Genomic DNA, 23,371 nt, shown 5'->3' on the forward strand with positions numbered 1-23,371 from the left:
ATACATTTATATATGGAGAAACTGCTGGAAGTTCCGGCTATAACTACCATCATTCAGTTTCCGCCTTTTATCAACAACGAGAAAAGCGGATTGTGAGTGATTCCAACAATCAGCACACATCTTTACAAATTCATTGTATGACATGTCAGTTCCTACATGAGCCTGGTAAATGTAAGTTAAATTGAGATTGTCTTGTTTGAAGGCTATAATGAGGTTGGCATTATCCCTCACCAACTGTTCTGGGATCCTGGAATACGTCTGAGATAAAATACGTCAACACCCATATGACGACCAAAGCAGAAATATCTACGAATTTGATCCCGCTTTTCGACAGCCACATAGTCAAATATGAAGACAGTGTTAGACTTTACCTTTTCAGGTAAGGGGGGGGGGGGGATGTCGTCGCTTTCACTGAATGCTCTATTACACCATCTACCCCCCCCCCCTCCCCATGTATGTTCGGGGATTAGAATAGGACTGAGGTATTCCTGCCTGTCGAAAGAGGCGACTAAAAGGAGTCCCTCCCCCTCAAGGGGTAGTTAGCGCCTGCGTCCGGAGACGGACGGTTCCACGACCTATATTTTCGGTCATTTTGGTTTTTCACTTCTCGTTTCTTCCTAACATTGGTTGGTTCCTTTCTTTGTTCTTCTCCATCTCACTGTCTTCCTTACTCTTTCCCTTGGCTTCGCCTCCTTGGCTTCGCCTCCTTGGCTTCGCCTTGGCTCTCGCCTCCTTGGCTCTCGCCTCCTTGGCTCTCGCCTCCTTGGCTCTCGCCTCCTTGGCTCTCGCCTCCTTGGCTCTCGCCTCCTTGGCTCTCGCCTCCTTGGCTCTCGCCTCCTTGGCTCTCGCCTCCTTGGCTCTCGCCTCCTTGGCTCTCGCCTCCTTGGCTCTCGCCTCCTTGGCTCTCGCCTCCTTGGCTCTCGCCTCCTTGGCTCTCGCCTCCTTGGCTCTCGCCTCCTTGGCTCTCGCCTCCTTGGCTCTCGCCTCCTTGGCTCTCGCCTCCTTGGCTCTCGCCTCCTTGGCTCTCGCCTCCTTGGCTCTCGCCTCCTTGGCTCTCGCCTCCTTGGCTCTCGCCTCCTTGGCTCTCGCCTCCTTGGCTCTCGCCTCCTTGGCTCTCGCCTCCTTGGCTCTCGCCTCCTTGGCTCTCGCCTCCTTGGCTCTCGCCTCCTTGGCTCTCGCCTCCTTGGCTCTCGCCTCCTTGGCTCTCGCCTCCTTGGCTCTCGCCTCCTTGGCTCTCGCCTCCTTGGCTCTCGCCTCCTTGGCTCTCGCCTCCTTGGCTCTCGCCTCCTTGGCTCTCGCCTCCTTGGCTCTCGCCTCCTTGGCTCTCGCCTCCTTGGCTCTCGCCTCCTTGGCTCTCGCCTCCTTGGCTCTCGCCTCCTTGGCTCTCGCCTCCTTGGCTCTCGCCTCCTTGGCTCTCGCCTCCTTGGCTCTCGCCTCCTTGGCTCTCGCCTCCTTGGCTCTCGCCTCCTTGGCTCTCGCCTCCTTGGCTCTCGCCTCCTTGGCTCTCGCCTCCTTGGCTCTCGCCTCCTTGGCTCTCGCCTCCTTGGCTCTCGCCTCCTTGGCTCTCGCCTCCTTGGCTCTCGCCTCCTTGGCTCTCGCCTCCTTGGCTCTCGCCTCCTTGGCTCTCGCCTCCTTGGCTCTCGCCTCCTTGGCTCTCGCCTCCTTGGCTCTCGCCTCCTTGGCTCTCGCCTCCTTGGCTCTCGCCTCCTTGGCTCTCGCCTCCTTGGCTCTCGCCTCCTTGGCTCTCGCCTCCTTGGCTCTCGCCTCCTTGGCTCTCGCCTCCTTGGCTCTCGCCTCCTTGGCTCTCGCCTCCTTGGCTCTCGCCTCCTTGGCTCTCGCCTCCTTGGCTCTCGCCTCCTTGGCTCTCGCCTCCTTGGCTTCTCTGGTCTCCGCCTCTGCGTTTGAGACTGTCTGTCCTCTCTCTCCCTCTCCCCTCTCTCCCTCTCTCTCCCTCTCCCCCCTCCCTCTTCCCCCTCCCCCTCCCTCTCTCTCCCTCTCCCACTCCCTCTCCCCCCTCCCTCTCTCTCCCTCTCCCCCTCCCTCCCCCCCTCCCTCCCCCCCTCTCTCTCCCTCCCCCCTCTCTCTCCCTCCCCCCTCTCTCTCTCCCTCCCCCTCTCTCTCCCTCCCCCCTCTCTCTCTCCCTCCCCCCTCTCTCTCCCTCCCCCCTCTCTCTCCCTCCCCCCTCTCTCTCCCTCCCCCTCTCTCTCCCTCCCCCCTCTCTCTCCCTCCCCCCTCTCTCTCCCTCCCCCCCTCTCTCTCCCTCCCCCTCTCTCTCCCTCCCCCTCTCTCTCTCCCTCCCCCTCTCTCTCTCCCTCCCCCTCTCTCTCTCCCTCTCCCCCTCACTCTCCCTCCCCCTCTCTCTCCCCCTCCCCCTCTCTCTCTCCCTCCCCCTCTCTCTCTCCCTCCCCCTCTCTCTCTCCCTCCCCCCCTCTCTCTCCCTCCCCCCTCTCTCTCCCTCCCCCCTCTCTCTCCCTCCCCCCTCTCTCTCCCTCCCCCCACTCTCTCCCTCCCCCCTCTCTCTCCCTCCCCCCTCTCACTCTCCCTCCCCCCTCTCTCTCCCTCCCCCCTCTCTCTCCCTACCACTCTCTCTCCCTACCACTCTCTCTCCCTACCCACTCTCTCTCCCTACCCACTCTCTCTCCCTACCCACTCTCTCTCCCTACCCCCTCTCTCTCCCTCCCCTTCTCTCTCTCCCTACCCCCTCTCTCTCCCTCCCCTTCTCTCTCTCCCTCCCCTTCTCTCTCTCCCTCCCCTTCTCTCTCTCCCTCCCCTTCTCTCTCTCCCTCCCCTTCTCTCTCTCCCTCCCCTTCTCTCTCTCCCTCCCCTTCTCTCTCTCCCTCCCCTTCTCTCTCTCCCTCCCCTTCTCTCCCTCCCCCTCTCTCTCCCTCCCCCTCTCTCTCCCTCCCCCTCTCTCTCCCTCCCCCTCTCTCTCCCTCCCCCCTCTCTCCCTCCCCCTCTCTCTCCCTCCCCCTCTCTCTCCCTCCCCCTCTCTCTCCCTCCCCCTCTCTCTCCCTCCCCCTCTCTCTCCCTCCCCCTCTCTCTCCCTCCCCCTCTCTCTCCCTCCCCCTCTCTCTCCCTCCCCCTCCCTCTCCCTCCCCCTCTCTCGCCCCTCTCTCCCCCTCCCCCCTCTCTCCCCCCTCTCTCCCCCTCCCCCTCTCTCTCTCCCTCCCCCTCTCTCTCTCCCTCCCCCTCTCTCTCTCCCTCCCCCTCTCTCTCTCCCTCCCCCCTCTCTCTCCCTCCCCCCCCTCTCTCTCTCTCCCTCCCCCCTCTCTCTCCCTCCCCCCCCTCTCTCTCTCTCCCTCCCCCCTCTCTCTCTCTCTCCCTCCCCCCTCTCTCTCTCTCTCCCTCCCCCCTCTCTCTCTCTCCCTCCCCCCTCTCTCTCTCTCCCTCCCCCCTCTCTCTCTCCCCCCCTCTCTCTCTCTCCCTCTCCCTCCCCTCTCTCTCTCTCCCCCTCTCTCTCTCTCTCCCTCTCTCCCTCTCTCCCTCTCTCGCTCCCCCCCTCTCCCTCCCTCTCCCTCTCTCTCCCTCCCTCTCTCTCTCTCTTCTTTCTTCCTCTTCCTCCTTCCTCCCTGTGCGCGCCTGAAGACCGACCCACGCGTTCGCTCGCGTAGCCGGTGACGGGGTAACGCGTAATTCCCTGCCCTGGGTAGACAACTAAGGCATGCACGTACGCCCTGGTAAAGGTCAGGCCCAGGGAGGGGTGATTGCCAGAGATGATACCTTCTGACCATGCCGATTGGTCCTTCCGTCTGTTTCTCGGGAGGTGTGACCAGAGGTGTAAACATTCACCTAAGGTGGGCGCCATTGGAGATGCTGGCAATCATGGGGGATTCCTCCGCAATGGATTTCACTTCTTGTTCTCTCTCGCCTTCTGCCCATAAACGGAAACTTGACCAGCCACCAGTAACAAAAGTACTACCGCCTGCCCCACAGTTCCTCGTAGTTTCTCGATCTGAGGACTGAAAGGATTTTTCCTCTGTCAACCCTTTCGTTATCCAGAAGGGCGTAGATGCCATAGCTGGATCTGTCAAGTCGTGTACCAGGTTGCATAATGGTACCTTGTTACTAGAAACTGAGAGCGCCTTTCAGGCACAAAAAATTGCTTCAGGCCACACTCCTGTACACGTTCCCTGTCCGGGTGGAGGCTCACCGCACTTCGAATTCGTCTCGTGGTGTGGTATATACTCGATCACTCGACGGATTGACTGACGAGGAGACTGTCTTTCCTCACTGAGCAGGGCATGACAGCTGTCGATAGGGTCATGAAAAAGGTCAACAATGACCTTGTACCGACCCAGACACTTTCCTTGGCCTTTGATAGTGTTCAGCAGCGGTCGCGTATCAAAGCGGGCTACGAGGTTATTTCTGTTGGCCCCTATGTCCCGACACCTACGCGCTACTACCAGTGTCAGTATTTTAATCACACCCGCCAGTCTTGTTCCAATGTGGCTAAATGTCACTTATGGCAGGGATGCCCATGAGGGTGACTGTCCACCTCCGTCTCCTCGTTGTGTGAACTGTCAGGGTGACCATGCAGCGTCCTCCCGCGACTGTCCCATCTACAAGGAAGAACGCCTTATCCAAGACATTTGGGTCAAAGAGAAAGTGTCCACCTCGGCTGCTCGCAAGCTATTTGCTAGTAGGAAGCCCACGCTGCTCCCAGCGTGAAAATACAGTACTGCCCTCGCCTCTCCTCGGACTACCAGGGAGGCGGCGACGCAGACATGCGATCTGACCTTCAGCACCACGGTCGTCCGTTCGGCAAGTGCTAAGATCGCTCGGTCGACGTCTCCTCTTCCTCCCGTCACCCCTCAGACACAAGCACCTTCATCAGCTTCTGCCAAGACGAAGACCCAGAAGTCAGATGCACAGGCCTTCAAGAAGGAACCGTCTCGTGCAGACTTCCTACGTACCTTGAACTCCCAGCCGTCGACCAGTACTTCCACTAAACGACCTTCCAAGAAGGCTCATAGGAAGCACAGTTCTCCTTCTCCACCACGGCACATTTCTTCTCCTGCGCCACCCAGCGTTTGCCGCCCCAGGCCGTAATCCATTTCGCCTGGCCGCACCACTGGTAGCCGAATATCTGGCCGTTCACCTGCAGAGGAAGCTCCCCCTCCCGGCCATCTTAACAAGATGGCCGATGAACCAATGGACGATCACTGTCCGCCTACTGATAGCGGCGGCAGTGCTCGCCCGAAGCCAGGCCCTCAGCGGCCTTCGATGTGATCTCTTCTTTCATCTTCCTTTTCTTCTCACGATGGCACTTATTCACTGGAATATTCGCAGCATTCGCTCCAACCGAGACGACTTGAAGTTGCTGCTCCGCTTGCACCGTCCGCTCGTCACAGCCCTCCAAGAAACGAAGCTACACCCATGCGATTAAATTGCCTTGGCACACTACACCGTTGTCCGTTTTGACCTACCCCCTGTGGTAGGTATTCCGGCTCATGGAGGGGTTATGTTGCTGGTCTGGGATGATATTTACTACGATCCCATCACGGTGCACACCGGCCTGCAGGCAGTTGCCATCCGCATTACTCTCCCCACTTTTACATTTTCCATTTGTACCGTTTACACTCCATCGTCGTCTGCCGTTACCAGGGCAGACATGATGCAACTTATTGCTCAGCTACCTGCACCATTTTTGTTGACTGGAGACTTCAATGCCCACCATCCCCTTTGGGGCTCACCAGCATCCTGCCCAAGGGGCTCCCTGTTAGCAGACCTTTTCAACCAGCTCAATCTTGTCTGCCTCAATACTGGCGCCCCTACTTTTCTTCCGGACACATCTCACACCTATTCCCATTTAGACCTCTCTATATGTACTACCCAACTTGCTCGCCGGTTTGAGTGGTATGCACTTTCTGATACATACTCGAGTGACCACTTCCCGTGTATTATCCATCTCCTGCATCATACCCCCTCTCCGTGCTCAACTAGTTGGAACATCTCCAAAGCAGACTGGGGGCTCCTCTCTTCCAGGACGACCTTTCAGGATCAGACCTTCACAAGCTGCAATAGTCAGGTCGCACACCTCACGGAAGTCATTCTCACTGCTGCTGAATATTCCATCCCTCACACTACTTCTTCTCCACGTCACGTACCGGTCCCCTGGTGGACCGCAGCATGTAGAGATACTTTACGTGCTCGTCGACGTGCTTTATGCACCTTTAAACGCCACCCTACAGTGGCGAATTGTATCAATTATAAACGATTACGTGCACAGTGTCGTCGTATTATTAAAGAAAGCAAGAAAGCCAGCTGAGCTGCTTTCACAAGCACCTTCAACAGTTTTACTCCTTCTTCTGTTGTCCGGGGTAGCCTGCGCCGGCTATCTGGCACTAAGGTCCACTCACCAGTTTCTGGCTTGACAGTCGCGAATGACGTCCTTGCGGCCCCTGAGGATGTCTCCAATGCCTTCGGCTGCTTTTTCGCAGAGGTTTCGAGCTCCTCTCATTACCACCCTGCCTTACTCCCCCGAAAACAGGCAGAGGAGGCTAGGCCACCTAACTGCCGCTCCTCGAATCATGAAAGTTCTAATGCCCATTTCACCATGCGGGAACTCGAAAATGCACTTGCCCGGTCACGGTCCTTCGCTCCAGGGCCTGATTCTATTCATATTCAGATGCTGAAGAACCTTTCTCCTGCGGGTAAGGGTTTCCTTCTTCGTACTTATAATCGCATCTGGATAGAGGGACATGTTCCCGCATGCTGGCGCGAGTCTATTGTTGTACCAATTCCTAAGCTGGAGAAGGACAAGCACTTGCCTTCCAGTTATCGACCGATCTCGCTTGCCAGCTGTCTCTGTAAGGTTAACTCTCGTTTGGTTTGGCTGCTTGAATCTCGACGCCTTCTTACCAATGTACAATGTGGATTTCGTAGGCGCTGGTCTGCTTTTGACCATCTGGTTACCTTGTCGACTTTCATTATGAATAACTTCTTGCGGAAGCGCCCAACCGCGGCTGTGTTCTTTGATTTGGAGAAGGCTTACGACACCTGTTGGAGGGCGGGTATTCTCCGCACCATGCATACATGGGGCCTTTGCGGTCGCCTCCCTCTTTTTATTTGTTCCTTTTTAATGGGTCGACAGTTCAGGGTACGTGTGGGTTCTGTCCTGTCCGACACCTTTCGCCACGAGAATGGGATGCCACAGGGCTCAGTTTTGAGCGTCGCTCTGTTCGCCATAGCGATCAATCCAATAATGGATTGCCTCCCAGCTGATGTATCAGGCTCTCTTTTCGTGGACGATTTTACCATCTATTGCAGCGCGCAGTGTACATGTTTCCTGGAGCGCTGTCTTCAGCGTTCTCTTGACCATCTTTACTCCTGGAGTGTCGCCAATGGCTTCCGTTTTTCTGCCAAGAAGACGGTCTGTATTAACTTCTGGCGCTAGTTTCTGCCACCGTCCTTACGTCTCGGTCCCGTTGCTGTCCCATTCGTGGAGACAACAAAATTTTTAGGTGTTACATTTGACAGGAAACTTAGCTGGTGTCCACATGTCTTATTTGGCTGCCCGTTGTACCCGTTCTCTAAATGTGTGGTATGTCGTGGGGAGCGGATCGAACCGTCCTACTTCGCCTATATCGGTCGATTGTCCGCTCCAAGCTGGATTATGGGAGCTTCGTATACTCCTCTGCACAGGCGTCCATCTCACACCGCCTCAACTCCATACAACATCTGGGTTTACGTCTTGAGATCGGAGCGTTTTATACTAGTCCCGTCGAGAGTCTTCATGCTGAAGCCGGTGAATTGCCACTCACCTACCGGCGCGATATACTGCTTTGTCAGTATGCCTGTCGGCTACTGTCAATGCCCAACCACCCGTCTTATCGTTCCTTTTTTGACGACTCTCTCGACCGTCAATACGGGTTGTATGTCTCTGCCGTGCTACCCACTGTAGTTTGCTTTCGTCGCCTCCAACACCTTGATTGTTCACTCCCTGCAACCTTCAGAGTGGGCGAGAGCCACACAGCACCTTGGCTCCAGGCTCAGGTTCGCGTTCACCTTGACCGCAGCTCGCTCCTAGAGGTGGTTACCCCCGGTTCGGTATACCACTCCCATTTTGTCGAACTTCGTTCGAAGTTCATTAATATGACCTTCATTTATACAGATGGCTCTAAGACCAATGACGGGGTTGGGTGTTCTTTTATTGTCGGGGCACAAAGTTTCAAATACCGGCTCCATGGCCATTGTTCGGTCTTCACAGCTGAGCTCTTTGCCCTCGACCAGGCTGTTCTTTACATCTGCCGCCACCGACATTCTGCTTATGTCATCTGCTCTGATTCCCCTGAGCGCCATCCAGAGCCTCAGTGATCCGTATCCGGTTCACCCTTTCGTGCACCGGTTCCAACGCTCTCTTCAGCAGCTGGTGGACGACGGTTCTCCAGTTAGCTTTATGTGGGTTCCTGGCCATGTCTGTATCCCTAGAAACGAAGCTGCAGATGCCGCGGCCAAGAGTGCGGTCCTCCAGCCTCGGACAGCTTCTTGTAGTGTCCCTTCATCAGGTTGTAGCAGGGTCATTTGTCGGCGCATTTTATCGCTGTGGCATGCCGATTGGGCTGCACTTACGGACAACAAGCTTTGGGCCTTGAAACCTCTTCCCGCGGCGTGGACGTCCTCCTCACGCCCTTCTCGGTGGGAGGAGGTAGTTTTGGCCCGGTTACGAATTGGACACTGCCGGTTCAGCCATCGCCATCTGCTGACGGCTGCGCCGGCGCCGTTCTGCCCATGTGGGCAATTGCTGACGGTCCGCCACATTTTAACGTCCTGTCCGGATTTTAATACAGTGCATCTTGATCTTGGCCTGCCATGTAGTCTAAATGCCATTTTAGCGGATGACACAGGAGCAGCTGCTCGCGTTCTTCGTTTTATCAACTTGTCTTTTATCATGTTTTCCATTTTAGTTGCTGTTTTAAACTTGTGCCTCGCGGTGCATTTCTAACGTAGTCTGGGCACTAATGACCATTTAAGTTGTGCGCCCTAAAACCACAAAAAAAGTCTACCCCATCTAATATTTTCTGCAGTAACTGGTACTTGGGTTTAAGCAGTGTTTCAGAGTAGACGAAAATGTGCTTGAAGCGGACTCAGTCTGTGTGTTAACAGAGCCATCAAGACATTTGTCTAACCACAGTTGGAAGGACCTACAATTATAGCTCGTATGCTGTTGCGAAGGAGTGCTCCATTCTTCTTCTACTACTACTACTACTATTACTACTACTAGTACTACTTGGTCTTGATCATCACAGGACCAGTCACCAACAACAAAGTCCTTGCAGCAAATGTGCATCACCCAGCCTGCCATGATACCTATTGTGCTATGTACTGGCGTGCAATAGGCTTTTATATGATAGTGTGTGTGTGTGTGTCTGTCTGTCTGTCTGTCTGTCTGTCTGTGTGTGTGTGTGTGTGTGTGTGTGTGTGTCTGTGTGTGTGTGTGTGTGTGTGTGTGTGTGTGTGTCTGTGTCTGTGTCTGTGTCTGTGTCTGTGTCTGTGTCTGTGTCTGTGTCTGTGTCTGTGTCTGTGTCTGTGTCTGTGTCTGTGTGTGTGTGTGTGTGTGTGTGTGTGTGTGTGTGTGTGTGTGTGTGTGTGTCTGTGGCCACTATAGTGCAATCACCTTACCAACTGAACTGAAACGGGTACGTGTGTGTGTGTGTGGCCACTATAGTGCAATCACCTTACCAACTGAACTGAAACGGGTACACGACAGAATGAATTCCACATGGTGTATTTAAAGGGAAGTCTGTCACATACATTAACGTACATAAAGGTGTACTAACGTGCATTAACAATTGTGACATTTTTGTCTAGAGAGATGAAAAAGACAAAGAGAAATGTAATATTATAAATATATATATTTACTCGAGCCATAAAATTATGATCAGCATGGAAAACAATAAGTTCATTCTTTTTCAAATGGTGCAATAGAAGTACAGTATTTCGAAAATACACTCCTAAAAAATTGAAATAAGAACATCGTGAATTCATTGTCCCAGGAAGGGGAAACTTTGACACATTCCTGGGGTCAGATACATCACATGATCACACTGACAGAACCACAGGCACATAGACACAGGCAACAGAGCATGCATAATGTCGGCACTAGTACAGTGTATATCCACCTTTCGCAGCACAGCGGACACACCAGGAACTGCGGTGTTGGCCGTCGAATGGCGCTAGCTGCGCAGCATTTGTGCACCGCCGCCGTCAGTGTCAGCCAGTTTGCCGTGGCATACGGAGCTCCATCGCAGTCTTTAACACTGGTAGCATGCCGCGACAGCGTGGACGTGAACCGTATGTGCAGTTGACGGACTTTGAGCGAGGGCGTATAGTGGGCATGTGGGAGGCCGGGTGGACGTACCGCCGAATTGCTCAACACGTGGGGCGTGAGGTCTCCACAGTACATCGATGTTGTCGCCAGTGGTCGGCGGAAGGTGCACGTGCCCGTCGACCTGGGACCGGACCGCAGCGACGTACGGATGCACGCCAAGACCGTAGGATCCTACGCAGTGCCGTAGGGGACCGCACCGCCATTTCCCAGCAAATTAGGGACACTGTTGCTCCTGGGGTATCGGCGAGGACCATTCGCAACCGTCTCCATGAAGCTGGGCTACGGTCCCGCACACCGTTAGGCCGTCTTCCGCTCACGCCCCAACATCGTGCAGCCCGCCTCCAGTGGTGTCGCGACAGGCGTGAATGGAGGGACGAATGGAGACGTGTCGTCTTCAGCGATGAGAGTCGCTTCTGCCTTGGTGCCAATGATGGTCGTATGCGTGTTTGGCGCCGTGCAGGTGAGCGCCACAATCAGGACTGCATACGACCGAGGCACACAGGGCCAACACCCGGCATCATGGTGTGGGGAGCGATCTCCTACACTGGCCGTACACCACTGGTGATCGTCGAGGGGACACTGAATAGTGCACGGTACATCCAAACCGTCATCGAACCCATCGTTCTACCATTCCTAGACCGGCAAGGGAACTTGCTGTTCCAACAGGACAATGCACGTCCGCATGTATCCCGTGCCACCCAACGTGCTCTAGAAGGTGTAAGTCAACTACCCTGGCCAGCAAGATCTCCGGATCTGTCCCCCATTGAGCATGTTTGGGTCTGGATGAAGCGTCGTCTCACGCGGTCTGCACGTCCAGCACGAACGCTGGTCCAACTGAGGCGCCAGGTGGAAATGGCATGGCAAGCCGTTCCACAGGACTACATCCAGCATCTCTACGATCGTCTCCATGGGAGAATAGCAGCCTGCATTGCTGCGAAAGGTGGATATACACTATACTAGTGCCGACATTATGCATGCTCTGTTGCCTGTGTCTATGTGCCTGTGGTTCTGTCAGTGTGATCATGTGATGTATCTGACCCCAGGAATGTGTCAATAAAGTTTCCCCTTCCTGGGACAATGAATTCACGGTGTTCTTATTTCAATTTCCAGGAGTGTATATATTTCTTGAAACCTGGAAGAGGAAAGTCCTCATCAAAAGTATTTGATTCTAACAGTTTTAAACTGGCAAAGATCAGGTCATTCATATTTCTTTACCCCATAAGTGGATGTGACACAACTTCAGCACCCTTTGGTCAGGGCAAGAAGGTGGTCAATCTACTGGTAAAAAATAAATGTCTTCTGGAAGATATCAAACCTTTCTTAGAGCGTGACACTCAAGCTGAAGCTATTGTCGATGCTGACCTCCGATTTACGGAGGTATGGCAGGAGATACTTCAGACAACTTGCGATTCGACCTGTTTTCCAAAGCGATTATGAAATTCAGATTCACCCTAGCATCCCTAGCACCAACGTCGGAAGCAGATCGCCAGCATTGCTTGTGGACCTACTTACAAGTACAAATTTGGATAGGACACCAGATGGATCCGCTCCTCTGGGGATGGCAGGCTTCAGAGTTTGTCATGGCCTCATTCCTACCTCCAAAGAACCATCTCCAAAGAACCAGCTCCACAGTCTCTTCTCTCAACAAGACAGTCAAACGTTGACGTATGTGAAATTTGTGTACATACCTACTTTTACCTTTTCATCTCATACAGTCACGTAAAATTCTGTAATTACGAAATATAATAATCACTACTTAATTTCAAGGAGTGTCTCTTCCTGCGTCGTTCATATCAGTTGAATGGGTATCACTATATTATATTGAGGGTTATGAACGGATACCACGTACCTGACAAGACAAATTTCACAGGGGAGCTAAAAAAATAACCTTTAATAAAAATTTTCATTGTTTTGATTTTTTATTTAGAGATAATCACTTATTACTCACAGGTTGTGCATTGTATTTTTTGTATCATTTTGTTATAACATGTATTTTTTCCACTTGCAAGTTTTTTGGGTCAGAACTTTCTCTGACATCTGTCAGATACGAGGTCTCAGTTCTTAACCCTCGACATATGAAAAACTTTAATATTTTTCAAATGTTACAAAATTTTAGTAACTGTACATACGAATTACTGAAGAACTACATTTGAAATTGATGAGAAATGGTCCAAATTTAATGTGGAGCAGTACACAAATGGGTGGTTCAATAAATTCACTTTTGGTTTCATCGAATGCCAAATTTCTCTCTCCATATCTTTTTTCTGAACGACATTATTGATAGGTGGGTTAGTTTCTACAATAATACCAAAAAAGAGGTTAAAACGAAAATTTTTTATGAACATGTGAAATTGGTCCAATTTTGAAGAACACTAGTATGGAAACGGGTGGTCCAAGAAATATACGGATGCTCTCGTTCAATGCAGAATTTCATGCCCTACAATTTTTAATTGCACTATGTTTTCGATTTGTGAGTCATTTACGAGATATAATCTCGAAACCGAAAAATGCCACTTTCTCGGGTACATTTTTGCCCCCCCCCCCTCACTTTCCACAACTCGGCTGTGGGGGAAAACCTAGGATAGTCATACTGGTACACAAACGAATCCATTAAAACAATAAAATTTTTGTAGCAATTATTTCCGACTGGAATGCTAATTCTACTGGACTAATTGTAAATACTGTTTGTTAGGGTGTGTGGCAACGGCGCCGTGCCGTATCACGCGAATGAACGCCACAACAGATAACATATGCACTAACCGTCGCATGCAGACAGCGGACATCGTAACCAAAATATTGGACATTGATTTACTCCAGGGTATAACTGCTCTCGGAACACAATTCATAGGTTGCAATCACATTCTAGGAAACTGTCGCTGAATAACAATGACAGAAATAATGGACGCAGTATATCGGGACAAAACACGGGGCCTGCGCTTAACTGGACGCCACCCCCGCAAAATCATACCGTGAGCACTTTAGAGGTGTCCCAGGAATGGTCCTCAAGCAACGCTGGTGGGTCATACTAAAACCGCCCCCATCGTACTCGCTACGACCGTCAGAAAGGGGGGCGAGTGGAAGTGATAGACGGCATGAAGAGCAGTGGCAGCTGTTGGGTAAGAGCACAAGATCACATGAATACCGTACCATTTGACACCTTGCTGATTTATTGGTTATTTTTCTTTGAACGCTTTAAACATAATGTAGATGGGGTAACCCGAAATAAATGACACCTACCGCGCTGCGCTACATTGTTCCCCTGACTCAGTGAAACTGAAACTTTGGATCACGATAACGGGCGCACATTCACGGGCCAAATACATACGGATTTGATAAGCAATGTGCACGGTTCACAGCACTCATCTACAAGTTTACATCAATGCCACCAGGTGACAGCGCACTGCAGCAGTCGTTTGCTTGGCATAAATCCCACTAGGCAGTCGACACACTGCACAGATACGCCAATTCACCCGCTATATGGTAACATTAGATCGGACATTGGTGTATTTTATAGATATACTGGCAAAAAACACCTATTTTGTGAGATTCTGAATGAGATACAGTACATTAAGTTCTGGATTTTATCCTACAGTAATCAATTTGAGGCACTCAGAACCATAAGTCACGTCATTGTCAATTGTGACTGTGGAGCATTTATTCAATGCTTCTGAAATCTGTTGACCTTTCGGTGGGTCAGGTTTATCGGCACTGTAGGCCCACATTACATGTATATCTGAACATTCAAGAAAAGCTGTCTCACTGGTTTCTCTGATATTCACTTAAACATGGGGGTCAAGGACAGTGTGCTTTTGGCCCTCGTGGCTCTCAGCGCCTTATTCGTGTTCTGGTAAAGTGACCTCGTTGGTAGATAGCACTTGTTGAATTTAATAATTGCCATGAAAGGCAGTGTGTGTTTGGAGTTGGCTGTTTACTGCGCAGGAATCGGCTTTCTTGTGCAGTGTCAACATCAGTTCTGTTGAACCTGTCGTAATGAGCGTACAGCATTGTGAGCCGGGAGTCCCCCATTTGGGGAAGTTCGGCAGCCGAGGGCAAGTACTTACTGCATTCGACGCCACATTGGGCTAAATGATGGTAACACAAAACCCAGTCCCCAAATGGAGAAAAATCTTCTGCTCCAGCTGGGAATCCAACCTGGGCCCCTTGAACCTGTATTAAACGCTAACAGATAACAGAATCACCAGGGAAAGGAAGCAGGGCCTCTCAGACGACATTCGTTGTTTGAGAAAGTGAGGAAATCAAATAAGCGTGACTAGAAGCGAACATTCAACAAAGGAGTGTATAATACGCGCAAGCTGTGTGCGTGCATCGTAATAATTCCCGATTATCGGCCTGGAAATCAATTCATTAACTAATACATGAATTGTACATACATGATTTTGTACATTTTTCCGAAAAACTAAAAAAGGCGCGAAAACTGCCACTTACACAAATATATGAAATGGAGAGTAGTGAAAGCCTAAACATTGTTTCATTCTTGCCATCAACTGCACTAAATAATATACAAAATAACAAAATTCCACATACATAACTTTTTTCAGACAAGTTGAAAATTATTATTATTATTATTATTATAGACAGCGGCGGAAGTTGTACAAATATCTTGATAAGCATAACTGTTTTACAGTAGATGCTATTAATTTCACACTTGCGTATTTACCTGACTTTAAAAATTTGTGAACACCCAGAACATATACCTACGAGGAAACCTGATGAAAAGATTCGTATGCTACGATATAAAGAGGATACAGATATTCGAGAAGAACTGTGAGGAGATTTTAAATCGTGCATGTAACTTAAAGAACAACTAGTTCAGGCAGCCGTGAATGCTGTAGTGGAGAGCATACCCACGACAGTTATACTGGACAGAGGAGCAGGTATTAACGTCCGTGACGTGAAATTTTCAAAAGTGTAACTAGTAAAACTAGTGTACCGATAATGCCATTCCAAAACTGTGTAGTCTCCGGTGCTACTGGCGCCAAGGGACAATTAGTTAGGTGACGGTGGAATGTGAGGTCCGAACAGTAGTATCGTCTACATGATAATGTGTGCACATAATTTCCTTAATAGTCATAGTTGAATATTTGCATGGAAGTAAGGCGCTGCACGAATTTAAAAAAGTTTGCATTGAAAAACAAGAGTCGCTATGATAACGTTCGGTGCATACTAAATTATATTATAGCGGTGTATTAAATTTAGCTAACATACTGAATTTTTGTTTAGACTTGGGACTTGGTGTCTGTCATCGATCTCGAAAAAACTGCTCTGACGTATCAATGAAGCCACAGTGTAGTATCTACATCATCTCTTATATTTCCTCAACCGTTTGAGATATCGAAATGAGATTTTGGCAAATGATAAAACGCAAAGAGACTATTTTTCCTTATGTTTATTATGCAGAACTTCATTTACCGTGTTATTCCACGAACTACAGACTTTCTCGAAGAAAGCACATGCTATAGGTTTCGGAACAATATTAGACAGTACACGTTTATATTTATACCGCAGGTGTGCTTTTTCATAAGCTACCGATCTTATTTTTCCTCAGTTCCTTACTTACAAGGGGAGGCCGCCAATTGTGAAATTCAGATTCAATTCATACTGCGCATAATAAAAGCTCATGGCCAGAGGCGTAATGTGGCAAAGCACCAAGATGCACTTCTCAGCCGTTGTCGAGAAAATCGACAGTTAAAAGAAACCGTTGAGGTGAAATACTCTACGATTGAAAATTTTCTACAGCGTCGTGGCGCAGCGGTAAGCGCTCTAGTTCGTAATCCGAAGGTCGCCGGATCGAATCTCGCGCCATGCAACTCTTTTAGTATTTGTTTTTTGCAATTGAAATGTGTGTATACACACACACACACACACACACACACACACACACACACACACACACACACACACACACACACACACACATATAATCTCCCGGCAATCAGTTGCAACAATTATGCATATAATAAGTTGTTGCAAGTCGTTTGTCGTGGAAAAACTGGCGTCTTCGAACATCATTATGTTTTCCGCAAACAAAGTTGTATTTCACAAATGTTATTGTCTTCATAATGTTAACCACGTATAGTTAACGGAAGACGTAGAAACGATATTCCGAAACGAATACGTTTAATGTAAGTCAAACGTTCGAATTAGTATAGAAACCCCACGAACACACATTTGCTGTGGCAGGTATGAAATATAAACTCCGTTACTCGCTCGTTACACTTGCAGGACAGATGTTGAATGGGCCGAAACGAGCCGCCGCATAACAGCGTAGTTGCCTGCTAACTTCGAAAGAAGGTAGATGCGGTCCCTAGCGCAACTGATAACATCGTCGAAAATCAGTGCGGACGTGAGAGCTTTGGTACACCCTGTTAGACAAACGGAAAAATGGAGGCGGTACAATTGGAGAGCGATCCGCCTTCACCAACATGCATAAGCAATCATTAATAGTTTATATATATATATATAATTACAAAAAACTAATAATAATTACGAACCCGAGCGCTTACCGCTGCGCCACGACGCTGTAGAAAATTATTAATCGTAGAGAGTATTTCACGCAACGGTTTCTTTTTACTGTCGATTTTCTCGACAACGGCTGAGAAGTGCATCTTGGTGCTTTGCCACATTACACCTCTGGCCATGAGCTTTTATTATGCGCAGTATGAATCGAATCTGAATTTCACAATTGGCGGCCTCCCTTTGTTAAACTTCATGAGCCACTGTTTCGGAACTGTCTCTGCACAACATGTTTGTGAGGTGAAACTGTAAACTCTGCTGTGCTCTGGCAAAAGAAGCAAGTTTTAACAGGGCAACAAGTTAAAAGTACAAGTATTATTAAAATTCGGCACTCATGATGCTTCTCTGAAAATTACAAATGGTTAATAAACAAGGCGAAAACCAATTCAGCGGAATTCTTTTTTGATATTAACGAAAGCAGAGGTGGCAGAGCTTTTCGAATGCTCACCATACAAGTGAGGGCTCCACTTAATACTAAACGAAAATTTTGAGCGTACGCTTCAGTTTAGAACGCACTACACCTCCAGCGGTCTAAAGTTCCTCTACAGGGCGTGCCCGTAACCCCCACCACCACCACTGTCCCCAAACGTGCCCAGCCGTTCGCGCAGCGTTATTCGGCCCGGGCTCAACGTTTCTCACTGTCAAGAATTTGTCTGTTTCCTGTCTGGTAGGCATGGGATTTCTACGAGGAGGGGACGCAAAGTTCCACCTTCTGAACGGAACAAGTTGTAAGTTTCTTAAGGAAAACATCATGTCATGGTAGGTATTGCGAAAAAGTGAAGGCCAAAGTCTCAAACTGATAAAAACTAAGGCTCTGTCCACTAGTGGTGGGCGGTACTGTGCTCATAATGCACTAGAATGTCAGAATACACGAGATGCCATGGATATTTTATCCCACATTCAAACGGAAATAGACGAATCAGAGCATTTAACAGAACAACAAAAGGCTGAACTAGCTGATTTGCTGAATAAATATTCAAATGTCTTACCACATAAGCCTGGTATCAAGGGGTACGAATATCATGCGCAGGTAGTCCCTTATCAGATGTATCATAGGCGCAAACTAAGTTGACACCGCGCGCAGTGGCAACTGTAAATGCGAAATGCCTTCAGGTCATTCACACCAGTCATGCGCCGACTACCAACTTCGTCTGCACATACAGTACTGTCATGTGACGTATTGCTTTCCCTAGGCCTAAGGAGAGGCGGTGCAATTTCTATTGAATTTAGCTTCATATATAGTATTAATAGTTAGGATGGCATTTTGTAGTCAGTCCGGCGAATTTCTCTTCTAAAAATGAAAAGAAAACTTTTCTAATTTTAAAGCATGATCCTTCAAAGTTAAGTGAACTTCTTGTAATTACAGATAGTAAATATTTCTGTTTAATTCATGACAGTCTCAGACAGATGATCGGCTGTACTAATCTCATGGACTAATGTATATATGCAAATATATTTGTATAACAACTGATCAAGATTTGGACACAAGCTTTGAAGCAGTAGAAGTACGCTTTGTTTCATGGACTAACCACAGTGGCGTGTAAAGCTAGGAATTTTAAATATGTTCTGAACAGTACAATAGTCAATTCAAAATAATTTGGGAAAGTACTAATTTATGACACATACATGGTACGGGAATGAATATTAAAATGTACACCATAAAATCACACTTTTACTGTAAGCACAGCCAGTATGGGTAGGATATACCAGCAAGCAAGAGAAATAAAAATCTTTATCTATGCAAGCAAGGCACAAACTTGTAATTGTGTATGGCTTATGTTTAGCTTATTTTTACAAACGTAGTAGCTAAGTTTTGGCAGGAGCCAGTAATTATTTTTCTTGTGAATTTTTCTACATAAATAAAGTAAGCCCATAGTACTAATAGAAAAATCTAGGAAATGAGTTGCTTATTGAATCTTGTCAATCTCGTAGTTACACAAAATTTCTCTTTGTGTGTGTCTTGATGCCCATGTTTGATTCGCGCACGCGGCGGACGGTTTATTTACCCATTTTTTTTCCTCTGGTAATTTTCGCTTATTTCGTAGACACCGTAATTTCTATGGAAGTAAAGGTCGTATAGCGATGCCCTGTACGAAAAGAAAGTTTTTCTTTTATGAAATATATTTCACATGTAAACATCAGGCCACTAAACCAAGTAACTAAGTACATGACCGAATACTATGAGAATATATAAATCTTGTTACATAGCTCCACTGCTAAAATCACAAAAGAGAGATATTAATATACAAATAATTCTAGTGTTGTATTAAGCTTCACTTTGCATGAGAACAAAATACTTGCACAGCAACTATTTGATTGTCAACGTACACAGAAGCTCCTGAGAACAGAGACACAATGATTCTGTATATAGTGCAGTTTAAAACCCACTGCGGAACTCAGCACACTTAAGTGATACTGAAAGGCTACGCAAGCATAAGCAAATAAAACATGTGAAAGCCCATGGTAGTACGTGAATCTGTACTCACCTCTGCTGCGTCGGATTATGGAGGTAATCGGATGAAGTATGCACAAACGCTTTTAACCAAGTGTATCTTCATAAGTGTTCTCGCACCGAACCACAAATAAACGCGTCTGATAAACGTGGTACTAACAAAGCGAACTGATGTCTGCCGTTGTGGTATTCAGTAACAGTGCTTAACAAGTCCACTATTGTCACGTATGGTTGCGCGCGTTTAAAGTACAAAAACTTTCAAGACTGAATAAATAACCTGTGCCCTACAAGAACGCTAAACTACCGTTTGTCGTAGACAGTTTTATAATATGATTCGCTAAGAGCTGAACTACGTGCAACAGGCTAACAGTAATTCTGTAGTGGATGTCATGCGGTGCTCTGACCGGTGACAGTGTTGCCAACGTAAAACAAGGAAACGTGTTCTCACTTTGAAATGAACGAACAGTAGTAACTGCGTATAAACTAAGAGGGTTGCCCAGTAAATAATGCCCCATATTTTTTTTCTCCAGAAGTATTTATTCCACAACAATCAAATTTACATATGTGAAAGACTGATGTTTTGTCTACTTGCTTTATTTTTCCACATAATCTCCTTCAAGTTCGACGGCCTTTTTCCAGCGAGACACAAGAGCGTGTATTCCCTGCCGGTAAAAATCTTTACTCTGCCTACGGAGCCTGGTTGTCACTTCGTGAATCACTTCTTCATCGGCAAAACGTCTTCCACGAATGAAATTCTTCATTGGCCCAAACAAGTGAAAGTCTGAAGGAGCCAAATCGGGGCTGTAGGGTGGATGGGGTAACACTATCCAACCCAGTTTCGCGATGTGTTCACAAGTCCTCAAACTTGTGTGAGGACGAGCGTTATCATGCTGAATCAAAACATCCTGTGGGTTAACATGACGCCCAAGGCGCCGGAAGCGCTGCTTAAGTTTGTCTAATGTTTTGACATAAGCCTCTGAATTAATGGTACTGCCTTTTGGCATCACATCAATGAGAATTACGCCCTCGCAATCCCAAAACACAGTCATCATGACTTTTCCGGCTGAAGGACCTGTTTTGAATGTTTTCTTCTGTGGAGAATAAGCATGACGCCATTCCATCGATTGTCTTTTTGTTTCGGGCTCAAAATGATGCACCCAAGTTTCATCACCTGTCACAATCCGTGACAAAAAGGCCTCCCCGTCAACGTGAAAGCGTCGCAACAAATCGAAAGAAATGTCTTTTCTTTGGGATTTGTGATCGACAGTAAGACACCGAGGAACCCATCTTGCACACACTTTTGAGTATCCAAGCTGATTGATAATCACATCCACACTTCCTTTGCTTACTGACAACTCCAGTGCCAATTGTCGAGTCGTAATGCGTCGATCCCGTCGAATGAGAACATCAGCCCGCTGCAACACGTCAGGCGTGACAGCCGTGGGAGGCCTTCCCGACCGCGGCAAATCTCGGAGCTCCGCAGCACCGCCCTCTGATGCTTTCACCCTCTGTGCCCAGCGACCAACAGTACTCCTATCGACTGCAGATGTTCCGTAGACGTTGCACAAGCGTTTATGAATATTGCCCACGGTTTCTTCCTCTGCTACGAGAAATTCAATCACTGCACGTTGTTTCTGACGGATGTCACTTGCAGACGCCATTTTAGAACATTCCTACACCACCGCTCTCTGTCGGAGGAAATTGAAACTTTGCGTACACACGCGGGAAACTTCAAATAACTCGCACCTAAAGTGTCACATTTCTAATATTTTTTATTTCGGAGAAAAAAAATGGGGCATTATTTACTGGGCAACCCTCGTACATTAAACAACTGACCAGACAAATATGCTAAGCAAAACTCTTTTCAGTGCCGTGTAGTGGATAACAAATGTTTTGTCTCTGTGATGCTGCACTTAATTTGTTTCGTATAAACGATGCTGAGGTGAAAAGCAGAAGCGCAGCCCGCGACATATCGTGCTAACCTTGGTACCAGCAGCAGGCATTTGTTCCTATGAAGCAGTTGGTGTGGCGGCAGAGCCGCAACAGAACAGATGATAGGAGCCGCCGACCGTGTGATGTGAGCTCCGTATCAATTGCATAAAGAGTCGTATCAAATGAAAATTACAATTAAGACTTCAACGCTGACGTGTTTCACGCTAACGTAAAGTTTAAGAACTTTACTACAGTTTGTAAACTGTTGAGCCAAAAATAGCTCGGACTTGAAAGCAATCAGTACAATAATATTGATAACATAAAGCAAAACAATTTTGTGTGTAATTCTATTACGTAGCGGTTGTAAATATGAAGCAAACTTTATGTTAAACAAAACTGGATGGAAATTTTATCCCTCGCTGAGTTTTTTCCCGTTGGGAGGAATGGAAACAAAATATAATGCCACGTAAACACAACTATTCACTTTTGCCTCAGTCAAATGTAAATATTGAAAAAAAAGTTCTCATGCAATCCTGAAAACTAAGCCTTACAATAATGACAGTTTATTGATCAGTGCGCAAGTAAACTTTATTTGTTTATTATACAACTAAAGCAAATGAGAATATTTCTGAAAATAATTTGCCATCAGAAAATCATACATAACCAATACATTAAAAAAAGATTCTTTTGAAAAATATTTAAACGAACAATTAAGTACTAGCTGGTAACTGATTGAATGCATAAAGTATGTTCTGTTCATCATATAACTTAATTCATTCATTGGGCTTACAACACATTATACAGGGTGATTCAAAAAGAATACCACAACTTTAAAAATGTGTATTTAATGAAAGAAACATAATGTAACCTACTGTTATACATCATTACAAAGAGTATTTAAAAAGGTTTTTTTTCACTCAACAAGTTCAGAGATGTTCAATATGGCCCCCTCCAGACACACAAGCAATATCAACCCGATACTCCAACTCGCTCCACACTCTCTGTAGCAAATCAGGCGTAACAGTTTGGATAGCTGCTGTTATTTCTCGTTTCAAATCATCAATTGTGGCTGGGAGAGGTGGCCGAAACACCATATCCTTAACATACCCCCATAAGAAAAAATCGCAGGGGGTAAGATCAGGGCTTCTTGGAGGCCAGTGATGAAGTGCTCTGTCTCGGGCTGCCTGGCGGCCGATCCATCGCCTCGGGTAGTTGACGATAAGGTTTCGTAACTAACCTTTTTCGTAGGACTCTCCATACAGTTGATTGTGAAATTTGCAGCTCTCTGCTAGCTCTGCGAGTCGATTTTCCTGGGCCGCGAACAAATGCTTGCTGGATGCGGGCTACATTTTCATCACTCGTTCTCGGCCGTCCAGAACTTTTCCCTTTGCACAAACACCCATTCTCTGTAAACTGTTTATACCAACGTTTAATACACCACCTATCAGGAGGTTTAACACCATACTTCGTTCGAAATGCACGCTGAACAACTGTCGATTCACTTCTGCCGTACTCAATAACACAAAAAGCTTTCTGTTGAGCGGTCGCCATCTTAGCATCAACTGACGCTGACGCCTAGTCAACAGCACCTCAAGCGAACAAATGTACAACTAAATGAAACTTTATAGCTCCCTTAATTCGCCGACGGATAGTGCTTAGCTCTGCCTTTTGTCTTTGCAGAGTTTTAAATTCCTAAAGTTGTGGAATTCTTTTTGAATCACCCTGTATATCCTCATTATCTGTGAAAGACGATTATGCCTTGCCCCCAAAGTGATTTCAAAAACGTATTTATAGAAGTCTATTAATACTGTAATTTATAGTACCGAAAAATGTTTTCTGTTTTTTTATATACAAAGAAATGTTTTGTAATTAAAATCGTTTGGATAGACACTTGCTAAGTGAGCGAAGCGGCAAATGCAAAATACATAGTGACGGTGAAGAAATAAGCGATCGTTATGTACTTCATCTATCCTCGCCTGATCGTGCCGTTTTCTCTGTCGGATACTACAGAGGGTAAGCATCTGCTCCTGTGGTCCTTTGTATTTAGTTAAACATACGATATTAAGGGAAATGTGTGAATCGCGTTTATTTAGAAAAAGCACACCTCTTGAGTTCTGTGATAA

General features: G+C 47.6%; 1 protein-coding gene across 1 annotated transcript in view; it reads right to left on the reverse strand.

Annotated features, from left to right (window-relative positions):
• LOC126251456 (uncharacterized protein CG45076-like) overlaps nucleotides 1–23,371 on the reverse strand; it is a 75,057-nt gene that overhangs the window by 19,138 nt on the left and 32,548 nt on the right. Inside the window, exon 2 of the mRNA XM_049951886.1 lies at nucleotides 730–1,895. Coding sequence (XP_049807843.1) covers nucleotides 730–1,895 — 1,166 coding nt within the window. The remainder of the gene's footprint in view (nucleotides 1–729; nucleotides 1,896–23,371) is intronic.

This window comes from Schistocerca nitens, chromosome 4 (genome assembly GCF_023898315.1).
Source record: "Schistocerca nitens isolate TAMUIC-IGC-003100 chromosome 4, iqSchNite1.1, whole genome shotgun sequence".
Lineage (NCBI taxonomy): Eukaryota > Metazoa > Arthropoda > Insecta > Orthoptera > Acrididae > Schistocerca > Schistocerca nitens.